Genomic DNA, 17,293 nt, shown 5'->3' with positions numbered 1-17,293 from the left:
TAAAACCATCCGTGGCACCTTCTCTCCCACGTTCAATAAAAAGCTAGTAAGGATAGAACTGCTTTCTCGGGGGAATTCTTTTCACCTTTCAGAAACAAAATATTTCATGCTAATTCCTGCTTAATTGGAGGGAAGTCGTTTCTTTTTAAAATCATTGAATATGAGCTTGAAGTCTGTTCTGTCCCTGACCTTTCTAATTCAATCAAGGTCACCTTCTCAACTTGCCCAAACAGCACTATTTCTCAATTAGAAAAAGGGGCAGAGCTGTTTTAAAGCATTTAGCGTCTGATTAATCGTGCTGAACTGGAGCTTCAGCACTTGCAGAGGGATCCTAAGGCATCACCAGTAAGAATAAAACATTGCTACCTGAAAAATTATCCCCATCAGAAATCTCATTTTAATGAGGAAAGCAAAAACTGCTATTTGTGGGGATGTGAGAAGCACAATCACACTCAATATATAGTGGGTTTTAATATCCGAACAACTCTCTCAGGGAAAAATATGCCATAATTTAGCCATCCAGACAGTTTATGAAACACACGCACTTTTCCCTGCCCAAGGACTCCAAGAAGATGAATGCTGAGGTTGTTAAAGCAGAATTTGGTCACACTCAAGCTCTAGGGATGAAAAGAGGTATCCAGCTGAAGAAGTATCCAGCTGAAGCCGTCTGGCTGGAGGAGAGAACGTTGAGTTTTGGAAGTAAGTTTTTTGTTTATTTGGCTACACCTCGTGGCACGTGGGATCCTCATTCCCCAACCAGGGATTGAACCCACACCTGCTGCAGCAGAAGCACGGAGTCCAACCACTGGACTGCCAGGGAAGTCCTGGAAGATAAGTGTTTGAGAGGCTGTGTCTCACATTTCCTTCCCATTTTCTGGGCCTGACTGAGGGATGCCAACCTCACCCTGATGCTCTTTTGAAGACCACCTCACCTGAGTGGTCAAACCATTAGAAAAGCTCTGAGAAAGTGGCCCACATGAGTGAGAACTGGTGTTGCTGGAAGGGAGATGTTAGATTCACCGCACAGAGTTCAGAAATAACTCCAAACCAGACAAGGGAGTTTTGAGTTGTTTGCAGCGTGGCTCAGCCAGTGATGTCCCTCCTCCAAGCCTCAGCGTTCTCGGCAATAACCTAAGGTTCATCCTAAGAGGGTTTCCTCGACTTTGTAAGAAATAACCAATTAAGAGCTTCCAGGGCATTTTGCAAGTGGGACCCTGACAAGGTGGAGAACAGATACCGCTGAGCAACCACAGAAGGTGAAATGAGCAGTTCCCAGCCCCAGCTGTGAGCGGGGCTGACCTGGGGAGCTTTGCACAACACCGGTGCCTGGAGGTTAATGCCCAGGTACATCTGTTATGACGGTACTCCTCAGGCAGGTCTGATGTGCAAAGGATTGGAAATCACTGGCCTGTGACAGGAGAATTGATGGCTGTCAATTATAGATGGAAAATAAGGTAAAAAAAAAAAAGAGAGAGAGACATTGTAAGGTAACAAACAGGGAGCTATACTCAGGGCTCTGTGGGGATTTAGAGGGGTAGCATGGGGAGTGGAAGGGAGGGAGGCCCAAGAGGGAGGGGGTTATATGTAAATGTATAACTGATTCAGTTGGTTGTACAACAGAAACTAGCTCAACATTGTAAAGCAACTATACCCCAGAGAGAACAAGAAGAAAATGAAATTGAAGTAGAAGATAAAAATGTTTAGTCGAGAGGAAGCAACTGAGATAGGCAATGATACAAGAACAAAGAGAGAAGAAAGGGAGGTAGTTTATTTAAGTATGGCATGCATGACCCAGGTGGAGAATTCCCCCCATATCTTTGTGCAATGCATGCTAGTAGCCCTCGGTTAATTGGAAAAAAAAACAACTAGCTGGGAAGAAAAATGAAAGTAGCCTGATGCAGAAAGATGGGATGAGAGCCAAGGACAGAGTTCCTGCTCTTCTCCGATGCTGGGAGAACAGCCAGGGGCTGTTTTCTCATCCATCAGCTGTGAGAGAAGGAAGCAGGGGTGTCTGGGCGTTGGCCAAAGAGAAAGGCCTTGCAGGACCTACCGACTGGTTTCAGGAGAGCTTGCACTTAGAAAGGGTCTCCGCTCCTCCAGGGAAAGGCTGGTCCAAGGGCCCTCGGTCAAGGGCGTTTAGTGCCACCCCTCTCCCCGCCCTGAGCATGAGGGTGCAGCCCAGCCTCTCCTGGGTACAGGCGACAAACCCGCTGCAGCCACAATCTCTCCAGAAATACGGCCGCAAGAAAAAGTAATACACAACCACATCTAGTAGATCAGAGAAATGTGTTTTGGAGACACTGCCTGGAGGATTTATGAAAGCATTCAGTCACAATATCATCACGGGAAGGGCAGTAAGCAGCGTTCAGAGGAGCAGGGAGATAGATGAGCGAAATGTGAGAAGGCAGAGCAGAAGGCAGAAAATCCTGGAAAGCCAAGCTGGACGGTGGAAGCTGGAGAGAGGAAAATTCCTTTTAGTAACAGAAGCCGTTAGGAAAAGGCTGAGAGGAAGCAGGTGTCAGAAAACAATGAAAGAAGCACAAGCCTGAAAGCACGTTACGAAGAAACCAAGGATCTGGTCCCTAAAGGCTGGGGAAGTGGTCCTAAAACTTTGGCATTAGAGTCACCCTCGAAGCTTGCTGAATGCACAACCTCAGACCCCATGGCAGAAGCTCAGATTCCGAGGAGCTGGGATGGGTCCAGGATCTCTCGTTACGAGACACCAAGGTGTGACAGGCGGCGGCTGTGTGTGGAGCAAACTTGGAGGACTGCTGGCCTGGCGATGTGTCATTCTGGGCTCTCCTGTGGCTCCCCTGTGGCTGAGAATCTGCCTGCAGCGTGGAAGACATGGGTTCGATCCCTGGGTCGGGAAGATCCCCTGGAGAAGGGAACGGCAACTCACTCCAGTATTCTTGCCTGGAGAATCCCATGGACAGAGGAGCCTGATGGGGTTGCAAAGTCCATGGGCTGGGTCATAAAGAGTCAGACACGACTTGGTGGCCCACACACGCCGGTGTCATTCCACCTTGGTTATGCATCGAGAGAAGGCAGTAGTCTTTTTGTCCCGAGGCCAGACACAACATGTGAGCTTCAACCGGTCTCAGCATTGGTGACAAGGCTGGTGGGGGCGGAATTCACTGCCTCTGACTCCCCACCAGCCTCGGTTCTTGTTCCTTAGACTGGGTAGAGTTGATGATAGGCACAAAAGCTGTCTGGAGTGAGAGGCTTTCTTTTTAGCTCATCTGTGTTATCCTAGGTATTTGCTGTTTTAATAACCTCTTTGTGGAAAAGGCCGCTCTGCCTTATGAAGGATGGTGTCTAGGACTGAGCACACACTTCACATGTGGGGTGACCTCCACGGCACATTTCAGAGTGGGGTGTGTCTTGTGTGGTAGAAACCAGACATAGAGAAAGAGAGAGAGAGAGTGTGTGTGTGTGTGTGCGCACAGGTGTGTGTATGGGGTTACAACAAGTAGAAAAACATCACTCCTGGAGGGAAAGGTTTCTTGAAGAAAATTGGAAGTGACTGTTTGTTAAAAGGGAAAGAAATCTGCCGGTCTGGAGGAGAGCGAGGCGAGGAAGGGAGAGGAGGGGAAGCCTTCAGGGAAAGGCTTGCTGTTTGAAGCTGTCCTCCCTGGAGAACCGCGAGTGAGGGTGGAGCATCATCCCCGGAGAGGGCTGCTGTCTGGGGGGCGAGGGCATGGCCAGGGTGGGGGCCTTGTTCCCGAAAACCTGCCTCCTCCTGGGACGGATCTCGGTCTTAAGTCTAAGGGCCTTAAAAAAGAAACCTTCAAGCCTTCAGAGAGTTGGGGGGAAAGGTAGTCGAGTGCCTTGGAAATCGAAATAGGGATGGAAAGTGGAAAAGCAAACTGAAGTCAAAGTGAGAGTGGGTGGAAATGCCGCCCTTGACGCCTCCGCTGTGGCGACCGCAGACGGGGCCCTCAGCAGCCCAGCCTCCTCCCCTCCCCGCATCCCTCTCGGCCTGTCGCCGGGCACCGGCTCCTCGGGTCCGTGGAGGCATGATCCTCACGGCGCGGCGGCCCGCTCCCGCGTCCTGCAGCCTTTCACAGTGGGAGCCTGCCTTCTTCGGAAGGGCCTCCCCCGGCTCCTTTCCCAGCCTCTCCCTCGGCCCGACCACCACAGCCTGGGGCGGGGAGAGCAGGTGAGGGACCCCCAGGTCCATCCATGCCTGTCATTTTCTCCCATCACTGTGCACCGAGCCGCTGAGATCAGACACCTGTGCTCGCCTAGAGCAGGCGAGGAGCTGAGGTTGGCGGGACACCGTGCATCCCCGAGGGCCCTCGGGGCATCCGTCAGCCCTTTAAATGACAGACTCGCCCTGCTCCTGGAAGCAACAAGTGTGCCTCTTTCTATCACTTACTTCCCTCCTGGACAGTGAATGGGAGAGTTGGGGGCGCGGGGATATCAGATATAATCACGTCGATGGAAAAGCAGGAAGGTGTGAGGTCAGTCCTCAGCAGCGTCACTGGCCCAGGGGCACAGCATAGTCACGGCCCCCAGCAGATCGCTTCCTTAGGAGGAGCTCTGTGAACAGGGCGATGGAAGGTTGTTTTTTTTTTTTCTTTTCCCAAGTCGCCTGCCTCCAGTTGTGCCTGCAGACTCACACAAGCCATTATGATAACAGGATCAGCTTACCTGCACTCTTCAAATTACCCTTATTCCACTGACCTCACACAAAGATGGAAATAGACACTGCATTGTGCTCTGGTGAGCTCTCCCTAATCACAGATAATGCACAGACGCTGCAAACAGAAAATGTTATGTCAATGCTAAGTTATAATAATAATAATCCTGAAAAACTGTAACAGAAGGAATTTCCGCCAGCAGTTGGAGGAAGATTGCTGCTTCAGTGGCGATACAGGTGTTGCTGGAAAACAGATCGATTTTCGTTTGTCGGGAGCAGGAGAGGCTGTCTAGGAGGAGACTGGCTGTGAGGCACGCGTCTGATGCTTCCCCACCCCGCTGTGCTGGGATGCTGGGAGGCACGCCGTGACACCAGCCCGAGGAGCCAGGGCTTTGTCCCGTCATCTGAGGGCCGTCTGGTCCTGGTCCTGGACCTTTCTGAGCCCATTCAGACCGGGGGAATCTGTGGGAAGTGGGGTTTCTACCACCTTTCCTCCAGCTGAAGACACTTAGAAAAGCATAGCACAGGGGCGTTCAGATGGGTGTGGCACGCGCTGGAACGCCCTTCAGGACCGCAGGACCGGCCTGAGCCCTGGATCTGGCTGTCTGCGTAGAGCCTTTTCTAAAAAAAAAAATGTATTGAAATACAGTTGGTTTACCATGTTGTGTTAGTTTCAGATGTGCAAAAAGTGATTCAGTTTACATATATATATATGAGAAGGGCATGGCAACCCACTCCAGTGTCTTTGCCTGGAGAATCCCATGGACAGAGGAGCCTGGCAGGCTGTGGTCCATAGGGTTGGAAAGAGTTGGACATGACTGAAGCGACTTAGCACGCACACAAGCGTGTGAGTGTATGTGTGTGTGTGTGTGTATTCTTTTTTAGATTCCTTTCCACTATAGGTTATTACAAGATCATGAATATTGTTCTTTGAGCTATACAGTAGGTCCTTGTTGGTTATCTGTTTTCTATATATTGGTGTACATGTTTTAATCCTAAACTTGTAATTTGTCTCTCACCATTTCCCCTTTGGTAACCATAGCTTTTCTATGTCTGTGAGTCTATTTCTATTTTGTAAATAAGCTTACTTTTTTTTAAGATTCCATATATAAGTGATATCATATGATAGTTGTCTTTGGCTTACTTCATTTACTATGATAAACTCCAGGTCCATGCATGTTGCTGCAAATGGCCATATTTCATTCTTTTTATGGCTGAGTAGTGTTCCATTGTGTATATATACCACATCTTCTTTATCCATTCATCTGTGATGGATGCGTAAGTTGATGGACACTTAAGTTGCTTCCATGTCTTAGCTGTTGTAAATAGTCTTGCTATGAACATTGGGTGGATGTATTTTTTCAAATTAGAGTTTTCTGTGAGAGAAGAGTGGAGCTTAAGGAATCAGACTTCATCACTTAAAGCTGTACTACAAAGCTACAGTCATCAAAACAGTATGGACTGGCACAAAAGCAGACATATAGGGCAATGGAACACAATAGAAGCTCAGAAATAAAGCCATACACTTGTGGTCAAGGCAGGGAGCCTCACTAACTGGCCAAAACCCAGATGCTCAATGGTTGGTAGCCTCAATGCCGCTGTTTCATAGAAGAGGGACACAGCACAGAAGACAGGATCCCTGCCGAGTGGATCAAGTCAAGCCTCAAGACTCCGGAAGCCTTAGTTTAACTTCCACATGGCTTATTCCCAAACAGCTCCTGCAGAAGATCTGTGTGTGATTGTTTTAAAACAGTCTCATCCCCTCTGCCTCCATAACAGGGCCCCTTTCCTGTGGAACGGTCGCCAGATGGAGCCAGCCAGGCAGTATCCGCCTCTGTTAGGAGCAGATCAGGCCCTGCAGCAGGGCCCCTGGTTCCCTTTGCTCTCAAGCTGCAGAACTTAGGGCGCGAGGCCACCCCGGTGGCGTCACTTTTGGGAGTGCAGATTCTGGAGTGCTCCCTGCTGAGGATAAACCCTGTGCCTCCAGCCAGCTGTGTGACCTCCAGGTCTCTCAAACTTAGTCCCATCTCCTGGAAAAAAGAAATAATAGTCGTATTTACTGTATCATGTTTCCGCGAGGGCAGAAGGAGATTGTGCAAATCACCAGCTTAGGCACATAACATCCTTAGCTATTACTGCCGCTATTTCTGTTTTCATTACTACTGCTATGCCTGCTGGTACTGTCGGTGAAAACACCAGGGGAAGGAAAGTGGTGGTGATTGTATCTTCTGCTCAGATCTCCCCCTTTTCATAAGGAGGTAGCTGGGGCATGGGGACAGGGCTGGGACAGGACTGCCTACCCTGGTGCAGATCACTGGGCTGGGGCTCATTCAGAAGGTCAAGGAATGAAACCAGAAGGCCAGGCTGAGCCTGTGGTGCTCTCAGAAGTATTTGCCCAAACAAGCCAACTGTAGCCCCAGTTCAGAAGCCAAGCAGTAGACGGAGCCATGGTCTGAGCCACAGCTCTCTAGCGTGGTCTTGGCCCCAGCAACATCAGCATCACGGGGAACTTGGAGAAACGCAGATTCTCAGCCCGCATCCTCGACATAATCCCATTGGAAACTCTGGGGCGAGGACTGAGAAATACGTGTTAAACACACCCACTGGCAGTTTCTGATCCAAGCCAGTGTTTGGGAAACTGGGGTAGAATAATGTCAGCTGCTTTACAAGTAAGTCCCAAATCTTCAAGTGGCTTTACCCAAAGGAAGCTTATTTCTTGGGCACAGTAGAGTCCAAAGCAGGTATTCTTGGTCCCTGGGCAACTTCCCTCCATGCAGTGATTCAGAGACCCAGGCCCGTTTCAGCAGAAAGAAGAGAATGAAGGCTTGAGCAGAAGGCACACCTCCCACCCCTCATGCTGCGTCCGTGAGAACCAGTCAGATGGCAGTGCCTGGCCCGGTCACCCCTCAAGAATGAGCTTCCCCAAGCAGAGAAAAGCATGACATGGCGTGGTATCTGTGCCACCTCAGAGCAACTGGACACCCCAGGCGCCCTTCAAGAAGAAGAGCAGGTGCAGGGAGGCAGATGGAGCCTGGTCCCTAGGTGCCCGGGGCTGTGGGAGCTGGAAGGCAAACAGATACGGCGGCCGTATCTTCCAGGTCTCAGACCCATCCCGTCATCCTGGGCTCTGGACCTATTAGCACAAGTGCCTATATTGGTCGCAGCTGATGAAATCCTTGGAAAAGATGCTCTTTGCACATGATGAGGCAATGAACAGCTCAGCAGTGTCCTCCTGGCATTCCAGGAGGACAGCTGGCAGAGTGGAGGGGGGGGACATTAAACACAGAGTCCCCCAATGACACCAAGACAAACAGTTCTCAAGAAATCCAGATATTGTTAGAAACAATATGTTATAGTGTTTGATTGTTTAGTTACATCTTGCCTGAGCAGGAAAAAGATATTAACATACTGTCAGCTTACTGGGACATAACCCAAAATAACTTACATATTTCCATAGAGTGCTAATTATTTTTCTGAGGCTGGCTCAGGCTGCTAAGAGAGAGATTTCAAGGCTTTCACCAGATTATTTACTTAAAGAAGTTAAGCATGCCATTATCTGTTCCCATGGAAACACAGTAAGTAATAGAGAAGTCGGAAGAGGAGGTCACTCTGACCATAATTAATATGAAGAATAATGGTTTATATAGGATCCAGTCAAGGGTGCAGTGAGGTGCTGTAATGCCTTTAAGCCTCGTTTACAGTGGTGCAATTCAATCTTTGGATCAACTTTCATATGCTTTGGTTAATTTTAGTAGTCTAGTGCTAATTTTTGAAATGGAATTTAATCTTGTTTAGCCGGGTTTTTCCAGTGTCTTTATTTCCATTTAGATCCAATCAGAAAATCCCTGTAACAGAATTTTCCTAAGGTCCTGAGCAAGTATAAGCCGATGCCTGCATCAGCTTTACCCTCGTGGAGGTCACAGCTCCCCGCAATGTGGCTTCACACAGCTGACTGGTGAATGAATGAATGATAATCTGTAGACACCCTCGGATACAGCAGTGCTTTTCCCTGGTGGCTCAGCCAGTAAAGAATCCACCTGTAATGCAGGAGACCTGGGTTCAATTTCTGGGTCAGAGAGATCCGCTGGAGAAGGGATAGGATACCTACTCCAATGTTCTTGGACTTCCCTTGTGGCTCAGATGGTAGACAATCTGCCTGCAATGCAGGAGACCTGGGTTCGATCCCTGGGTTGGGAAGATGCCCTGGCGAAGGGAACGGCTACCCACTCCAGTATTCTGGTCTGGAGAATTCCATGGACTGTGTAGTCCATGGGGTCACAAAGAATTGGACATGACTAAGCGACTTTCACTTAAAATCAACAAAGCAAAATTCAGTTATGTTCAGAATAGTTTACATTTAAAGTGTCTCCCTGTATTCTTTTTCTTTAAATTTTGTTGAAAGTCAATAATCCACATGTTAAATATTCTATTTGTTGCAACACAGTGCATACTCCACAGGAATTCCTACCAAAAGATGCCTACTGTCATTTTATTTTTAATCCTGCTTATTTGAATGGTAGGTTTGTTGCCATCTGTATTGTAATCGAATGTAATTCAAGGGTAAATTTTATCATGGAAGCTTCATTATACATTTTCAAAACTGTTTAATACAGTATCCTAGAAAATAAGAGAGAAAAGAAAAGGTAGACATTTCAAATTTCTGAATTTTGAATACACCAAGAAATGATATTAAGTTAGAAATGATTAGGACTTTTTGTTTCCTTTAGAGCCCTGGTCCAAGAAACATAATCTAACTTCTTCCAGGAAGCCTCATCTGAGGGGCAGATCCATGCAGCATGATGCTGAAAAATGTTTACAAACAGGTGGCCCAAAGTTAAGTGGAGTCAATAGACAATTTCTCACCCTTTAGAAAATAACCACTTTGCGGCCACATGAGAAACCAAGATTTTTTTTGCAGATATCAGGCTTGAAATCACTTAATAAGGAATGTAAATCAGTTATATGCCCCAATTATATAAATGTTGATGGAGTTGGCTATGGTATTGATTTGGGGGGGGGGGGTGGCGGGAGACGGGGGATGAGAGTGGATAGAGTTACACCTGCTGGATTTTTTTCGTCTTTTTTAATATGATGATATCACATGCCTATTCCAGAAATGCAAACGACGTCGTATCCTACTTGGCAGGAGCAGTGGTCACTCAGCTCAAGCCAAGAGTAAGAGCTGTCAGCTGTGCCATTCTAAGAGAAGTCCTAAAATAATGGATGGTGCACTTCCCTCTATGTATTTATGTTCAGACAATTTATTTAAATAATGTTGCTGGCACATGCTTTATAGCTGCTTGCATTTTCCTACCCAGATTTCAGCATATCTTGCAGACTCGGCAATTCATTTGGAAAATGTAATTTCCATCTCTGCATACTAATCGATTTCTTCACAAACACCTGCTATCAGTTATGATAATAAAAATGCCACTCTGAATTGAGAAGGGGCCAAATAGAGCTTCCTAAGGAAATGACTTAAGTGTCTTTGAATGCTACTAAATGTAGTAACGTACTTCTGTAGCGCCAACACTTTTTCTGTCATTTGCATTTTCTGTAATTTTGCCCTATTACAACATCCCTCTCTTAAATGATGCCTGGTAACCATTTCCTTAGGGGTTGGTAAACTGAGTTGCCAGGAGTCGGCACCTCAGGATGTGGGCAGGATCTGATGTTGGGCCCTACCATGTTTAGAAAACAACTAACTCATACTCTGGGCTTCCCTGGTGGCCCAGTAGTAAAGAATCTGCCTGCAATGCAGGAGTCACAGGTTCGATCCCTGAGTTGGGACAATCCCCTAGAGGAGGGCATGGCAACCCGCTCCAGTATTCTTGCCTGGAGAGTCCCATGGACAGAGGAGCCTGACGGGCTACAGTCCATAGCGTTGCAGAGTCAGACACGGCTGAAGCAACTTAGCACTCTTGCACACACTCAGCCCATACTCCAAGGTAGACCCTGGGTCCTTTCTGATTTATGAGTCAGTCCCTGAAAACTGTAAAACTGGCAGTTCTCGGGTTTTGCACATACATATACAGCAAATAAAAATTTCCTTTACTCATCCTCTTCAGCCTCCAGTTCATTCCACGCACCACTGCCAAACCAATCTTCCTAAATCACCGGTTTCGTCACATCTTCCACTGCCAGGCACCTTCAGCAGTGCTCAACTGGCCGCCCCACTGGCCCAGAGGTCCAGCTGGCTTCCATCCCCCCCCTCATCATGCAGTACGGCTCACCTTTCTCTCACTGCTTCCAGACGGACTCTTGCGCTTTTGATCAAGCTTCCCTGCTTCCTGCCCCAAGTAGTCTGCCTTTCGTTCCCATCTCTGGGTTTTGCTTCAGCTCTTGTTCCTGACTGAATGCCCTTCACCAGTTCGTGGGCTTTCAGCCTTCAAAGCCCTCCTTTATTATTCCCATCTGCCTTTTCCTTTCTCTCCTCTGAATTCCTGTAGGATGGATTCCCCTGCCATAAACCCTGACACTGAGTGGGTCGCTCATTTATTTATCCAGCCAACATTTTTTGAGTGCCTATTACGGGCTTCCCAGGTGGTCCTAGTGGTATGGAACCCACCTGCCAATACAGGAGATGTAAGAGACATGGGTTCAATTCCTAGCTTGGGAAGATCCCCTGGAGGAGGACATGGCAACCCACTCCAGTATTCTTGCCTGGAGAATCCCCATGGACAGAGGAGCCTGGTGGGCTACAGTCCATAGGGTCGCAAAGAGTCAGACACAACTGAGCGACTTAGCACATAGCACACACATTTCAGGTGTTAGCCTCTTCTCTCTTCCTCTGAGTACATTCCTTTCAAACTTGTAGGTTTCTGTTGTATCTCAAGCTCTTTGAGAGGAGAGGCATACTCTGTCTCCTTGTTTTGTGATCCAAGAGGCCCAGACAGGCTGAATGTTCGTTGACTGGTTGGTCCCTGATGGTCTGAGGTAGGGAATCTTCTGGTTAATTGCATGTTCTATTTGATTAGTATTTCAGTGTGTACTATACATCGTCAGTTTTACAAAGTAGAATACCATGAAACACTCAACTATTAAAGTACTATTGATGTAGTTTGATGGTGGTTATTTGAGGAGAGAACTCAGTGGATTTTCAGAGCACCTCTGTGCACATCTGTCACCTGTTCATGGTGGAACTGTAACCTGAGAAGCTGACCTTGATCTGGCTCTGGAATTGGGGGATTATTGCTGGGAGGTGGAGTGGAAATGATCCTGGGCCAAGAACCTGCTGGAGAGAGGCTCCACACCATGTTCTTACAAACCAGAAGTCACATCTTTAAAGAAGCTTCTTATAACAGACTTTTGAAATATCTTCCGTTTTATCTTGCTTACAAAAGTAGTGAATGAATTTTCTGAAGGAGGCAGAGAAAGTATGGGAGACTGGTTTAAAAAAAGCAGAGAGAATTGGGGGTTCTTTTAAAATAATCTGTTCAGAACTAAACCTATTGGGCTGGCCGAATAGCCCAGTGACTGGGAGCAGAGACTCTGGAGCCCGACCTGGGTTTGAAGGCTATTGATGATGCTTTCTCTGTGAAATCAGACAAGTTCTCTAACATCCAAGTACCTCATTTTTCTCATCTGTAAAGCGGAGTAGTAAGAACAGCACCCGCGTCAGGAGCTGACGGGGGAGATGGAGTGAGTGAGTGTGTGGTCCAGTGTCTATTGTATGGTGAGAGCTCAGAAGGCTATTGTGACTGCTGGGGAGAACACCAAGTCTTCAGCTAGAAACGACGGAAGGGAATCCCCACCCGCAGTTTTCCTTGGTACCGTTCACTCCTTCGTGCTCCACTTCAGTTACTTTTGGAGCCGTGAGAGGTGTAAGGCCCTGAATTCCCTGTCCTGGTTTCTCAGTCGGGTGAGGAGGTGAGTGAGCTCTGAACTTCCACTTAGAGAGGGTCAGGTTTCAGGAAGGAGTGGGGTAGGAAACTGTTGGTGAAACAGATGGAACCAGGCCTCCGTCCTGAGAGCAGTTAGAAGGAACTAACAGACTAGTGCAGTCTGTCCCGGCAGTTCAGTGGGAAGGAACAGATCGATCTCCCCTCTCCCCTGGGCTGCTGTGGCTGCATGCTTCCACCTGGGGGACCATGAACGACGTGAAAGAAAGTGGCCCTCCAGGGAGCGAAGCCATCCTGCCAAAAGGGAGAGGGCAGTCACAAGGTAGATAGGGTTTGCCCGGAGTTCTGAGTGCTCTCATCACCACCATCACAGATCAGTTTCTGAGAGGGAGCCTAGGGCCGGGGCAGAGGTCAGGAGACAAGAATTCAGAAGGGATTTATCCTGTACCCACAAGCGCCCATAAGACGGGACAGACGGAACTGCTAACACATTCCCAAACAAGTGAGCTGTAAAAACAAGCAGCACCCCGGGGTAGGGCATTTCAGTTTGGTGCAAATGTGAAGAATCAGTGAGGGAGGGCTTCCCTGGCCATCCAGTGGTTAAGACCTTGCTTTCCAGTGCCAGTGTGGGTTCCAGTGTGGGTTCGCTCCCTGGTGGGGGAGCTTAGATCCCACATGCCTCGCACCAAAAAACCAAAGCGTAAGACAGAAGCAATACTGTAACCAATTCAATAAAGACTTTTAAAATGGTCCACATCAAAAAATAAATAAATAAAATGGTCCACATCAACAACAGCAACAAAAAATTAAAAAATAAAAAAATTGGGGTGCGAGGCTCCCTTTAACACCAAAGGCGCTCCATCTCAGTGAGTCGGTCACTCACCTGGACTCGTTCTGTCTGCCCCGCAGCCCTGGCCGCCCAGGCCTATGCGCTTAAAGAGGAGAACGACAGCCTCCGGTGGCAGCTGGATGCCTACAGGAACGAGGTGGAGCTGCTGAAGCAGGAGAAGGAGCAGCTGTTCCGGACGGAGGAGAGCCTGACGAAGGACCAGCAGGTGCAGTTTCTGCAGCAGACCATGCACGGCATGCAGCAGGTACTGCGCCGCTGCTCGGAGGCGAGGGGCACGCGTGCTCGGGGCGGGCGCGCTGCTCGGGGGCGAGGGGCACGCGTGCTTGGGGCGGGCGGGGCGGGGAGCTGGAGGAGAAGGGACAGCAGAGAGGCTGAGCGGTGGGATCAGCAAAGTCCTGATCAAGTTTGTGGGAGGAGAGGGTCTGGGGAGAAGCCACACAAAGAAGTAGGTTGCGGTATCAGTAACTACACCCTCGAGGTGGGTGTAGGAAGAGAATCGAAGGGATTGAAAGCTCCGCACGTGAAGTGTAGCCCCCTGGCAAATGGTTAGAAAATCTGTGCCCATCACGACACCAGCGTTCTGTAATCTTAGAACGTCTCCACTGACAAGCAAGCAGGCTGATTTTTATAAAAGCGTGGCAAGTTTGTTTTCGAGATCGATGAACACGTACACTGTTTTTATTTCCTCTTCTCCCGGGTGATACTTAAGATGTAGACCGGTTCTATGAAAACACTCTGTATTTCAGAAATGTTTGCTGTTGGGAGGGATGAAGGACTGGAATTCAGGGCGATGGGCAGCTTCAGATAGAGGCCAACGTCTCTGCTTTTTGTTAAAGGGCCACCGGCTTCAGTCTGGCACGTTCAAATTAAATCTGAGTCTTTCCAGCTAGTGTAAGAAAGAAGCAGAAGTGACAGGCTCTGTAGAAAGAAGGAACGTGGACTACGGGGAATGAGCGCTCAAGGGCTGGGACAACCCAGGCATGGGCTGCAGACGGTCAAATCAAAGAGTCATATGTAGATTTATATCTGAAAGCATCAATTGATATGTGACATACTTACGGGGTTTGGGCCTTTGAGTTATCTGAGAATAATATAGCCAAAATTATCATCACACAAGGGCGTTGGTGTTACTCCTCTGAATATATCAATTTAATCTCTCCTTTCTGGGGGGAAGGAGGAAAGATTGTTTTTCGTTAAATGGGGGAATTACAAGCAGGCTGATGGAAAATGATATAGTGAGTAGGATATTTTTTTCAAATTCCCCCATCTATACTGACTGCTGTCTAAGAGCAGGAGCCTGAATTGTCTACAGAAGTGTACTGCCACTGAAACCTTCACCAAAAATAGGTTGTGATATCAAGAGAGGGAAAAAATAATTGAGAGGAAGGGACGTGAGAAGGAAGCGTGGATCGGGATGTAAACAAGTTAATGACCAAGTCACAGAAATCCTGTCTTAAGCATCTCCTGCCATTTAAAAGCAATTCTGCCGTCTTGGCTTTAAGTCCTGACTCACTGATGTTCACAGTGTGTGTTAGACAAATCAGTGAGATTCAGAGGTCAGAGCCAGCCAGGAAAATGTTATTACAGGCGGGGCTCGGGCCCCCGCACTTGAAAATCGGTGTAACAGCTGCCACACGGGGCTCCTGGGGTTGTCCATCTGTCCTATCGGGGGTGTGCGGTGCCTTTGCCAAGAGGAGCGTCTGGCCGTTTCTCCGAGGACCATGACGCCAGATCTAGCCAACAAGCTACTATCTCATATCTCCTGCAACGGGGCCCTCTTTTCCTCCAAGAAAGGTGACCCTGGTTGCTTGAAAAGTGGATCGAAACCTTGAAGGCAGCTGAAGGTTCAAATGTGAAAGAAGTCAGGAAGCAGGGTGGGCTGGCCCATCAGGAGGAAGCATGCCCTGGTCCACACTGGTCCACAGCGCCGGGCATCCTCACTGAGCTCCAGCCCCTGAAAGGGGCAGTTCTCTTCTTGCAGCCTCTTACATGTTTGCAGAATCTCCTTGTCCATAGAAAGCGTCATTTCCTATGTTTGTGTTGTTTGGGGGGCAGGGGAGTTTTGTTTGGAGGTCTGTTTTGGTTTCTTCTGGTTTGGTCTAAATCACAGAAAGTTATGGTCACAGTTCTAGACCTAGAAGTGCAACACCAGGTTGCTGGCAAAGTTGGTTCCCTGTGGGACCCAAGGGAGTGTCTGCTCCCTTCTCTCCCCTGGCTTCTGTGGGTTTGCTGGCAAGCTTTGTCCTTCCTCGGCTTGTAGACACATCACCCCACTCCCTGCCTTTGTCGTCACATGACCATCTCCTTGCGTGTGTGCCTGGGTCACAATTTGTACAGGGTTAAGGGGCCCAGACTATTCAAATATGACTTCGTCTTAACTCATGGCATCTGCACGGATTCTGTTTGTATCCATAGGTTTGCATTCTGAAGTACGGGTGTTTGGGACATCGCCATATAGATTTGGCGGTGGTGGTTGTTCAGTAGCCAAGTCACGTCCGACTCACTGGGCTGCAGCACACCAGGCTTCCCTGTCCCTCACCGTCTCCCAGAGTTTACTCAAGTTCATGTCCATTAACTTGGTGATGCCATCCAACCATCTCATCCTCTGCCACCCTCTTCTTCTTCTGCCTTCAATCTTTCCCAGCGTCAGGGTCTTTCCCAGTGAGTCAGCTCTTCACATCAGGTGGCCAAAGTATTGGAGCTTCAGTTTTGGCGACAGTCCTTCCAAAGAGTATTCAGGGTTGATTTCCTTTAAGCTTGACTGGTTTGATCTCCTTGCTTTCCGAGGGACTCTCAAGAGTCGCCTTCAGCACCGCAGTTTGAAACCATCGGTTTTCAGCACTCTTCTTTCTTTATTGTCCAGCTCTCACATCTGTACGTGACTCTGAATTTGGAGGGGGGCACAATTCCATCAACAGCACACATAGAGGAGATGTCAAAATATATTTGTTGAATGGAGGAGTGAAGGGACAGAGGTACACAGGCAAGAACTAGCCTAATGCCTCTGGGGAACTCAGATGGTGAAAAGAGCAGGGCAGCGTGTGGGGAGAACTGATTTCCCAAGGGTCCATGTAGCACCTGCTTAGCACGTGAGACACACTAGGTCAGTGGCAGCAGGTACACTTTTCATTGTCACTGGCCCTTAGGTGGACCCATGGTGATTACTGTGGAGCTCATCTTTAATAGAGTTTTTAAATATATGTGCTTCTTAAGAGTCATCTTCCTACCTTTCCAACTTTGAATGAATTCCCACAACCTGTCGATTTGAGCCCCACTAAAGAATTCTCCTAACTTTGAAACCCACCCTCAATCTGCCTGCTGTCTGCTTTATAAATCAGAAAATCATCATCTCCCAGGCAAGTCTGCAGATAGAGGAGGGCGTTGGTCTCTCCCATGTCACTGTTTTAGCAGTCCATCTAGGGAAAATTATTCTGCAATAAACAAAGCAATATAAACAGTCTTAATAGCCTTAGGAGTAGCGTACAGTTTTTTAGAGTTGCCTTCAAGTTTAGCCAGAAAGTTTCTGACCTTTCTTCTTTTCATGTCTGAAGGATATGTCCACTGACTTCACACGGTTTCTCATGAGTTCATACAGGAAGTATTATGGGCGGGGTTCGGAAAAGCGAAAAAAGCCCCGGGTGAATTTGTCTGGGTGTTTTTCAGTCTCCCCGCTGCCCTGCATGTGAATCACAGTTTCACATTAGAGGTTTCACACAGAACGAAGTAACAGCTGGTATCCATGGTAACACGATAGCCTTTACCTGATCTGAAGCTAGTGACAGAGTTAACCTGTCTCTGCCGTGGGGAGAGTGAGGTTGTGGGCTTTTGTTTGCATCTTTAGGTATCCAAGGGAAGCATATCCATATTTGAAATTCCTATTTATCTTCAGGTTACCACGCTGAAAATTTATGCACAATGAAAAAGACTTCTTTGAGGGTTCTGTGAGTCATTGCCACA

General features: G+C 48.1%; 1 protein-coding gene across 1 annotated transcript in view; it reads left to right on the top strand.

Moving 5' to 3' along the window:
- The window catches only part of ENOX1 (ecto-NOX disulfide-thiol exchanger 1), a 478,202-nt gene that overhangs the window by 357,402 nt on the left and 103,507 nt on the right, over window positions 1-17,293 (top strand). The window contains exon 11 of the mRNA XM_043478063.1: window positions 13,396-13,580. Coding sequence (XP_043333998.1) covers window positions 13,396-13,580 — 185 coding nt within the window. The remainder of the gene's footprint in view (window positions 1-13,395; window positions 13,581-17,293) is intronic.

This window comes from Cervus canadensis, chromosome 9 (genome assembly GCF_019320065.1).
Source record: "Cervus canadensis isolate Bull #8, Minnesota chromosome 9, ASM1932006v1, whole genome shotgun sequence".
NCBI classification, from domain to species: domain Eukaryota; kingdom Metazoa; phylum Chordata; class Mammalia; order Artiodactyla; family Cervidae; genus Cervus; species Cervus canadensis.
The sequence above is the reverse complement of the archived record's forward strand: the minus strand, read 5'-3'. Positions and strand labels throughout refer to the sequence as shown.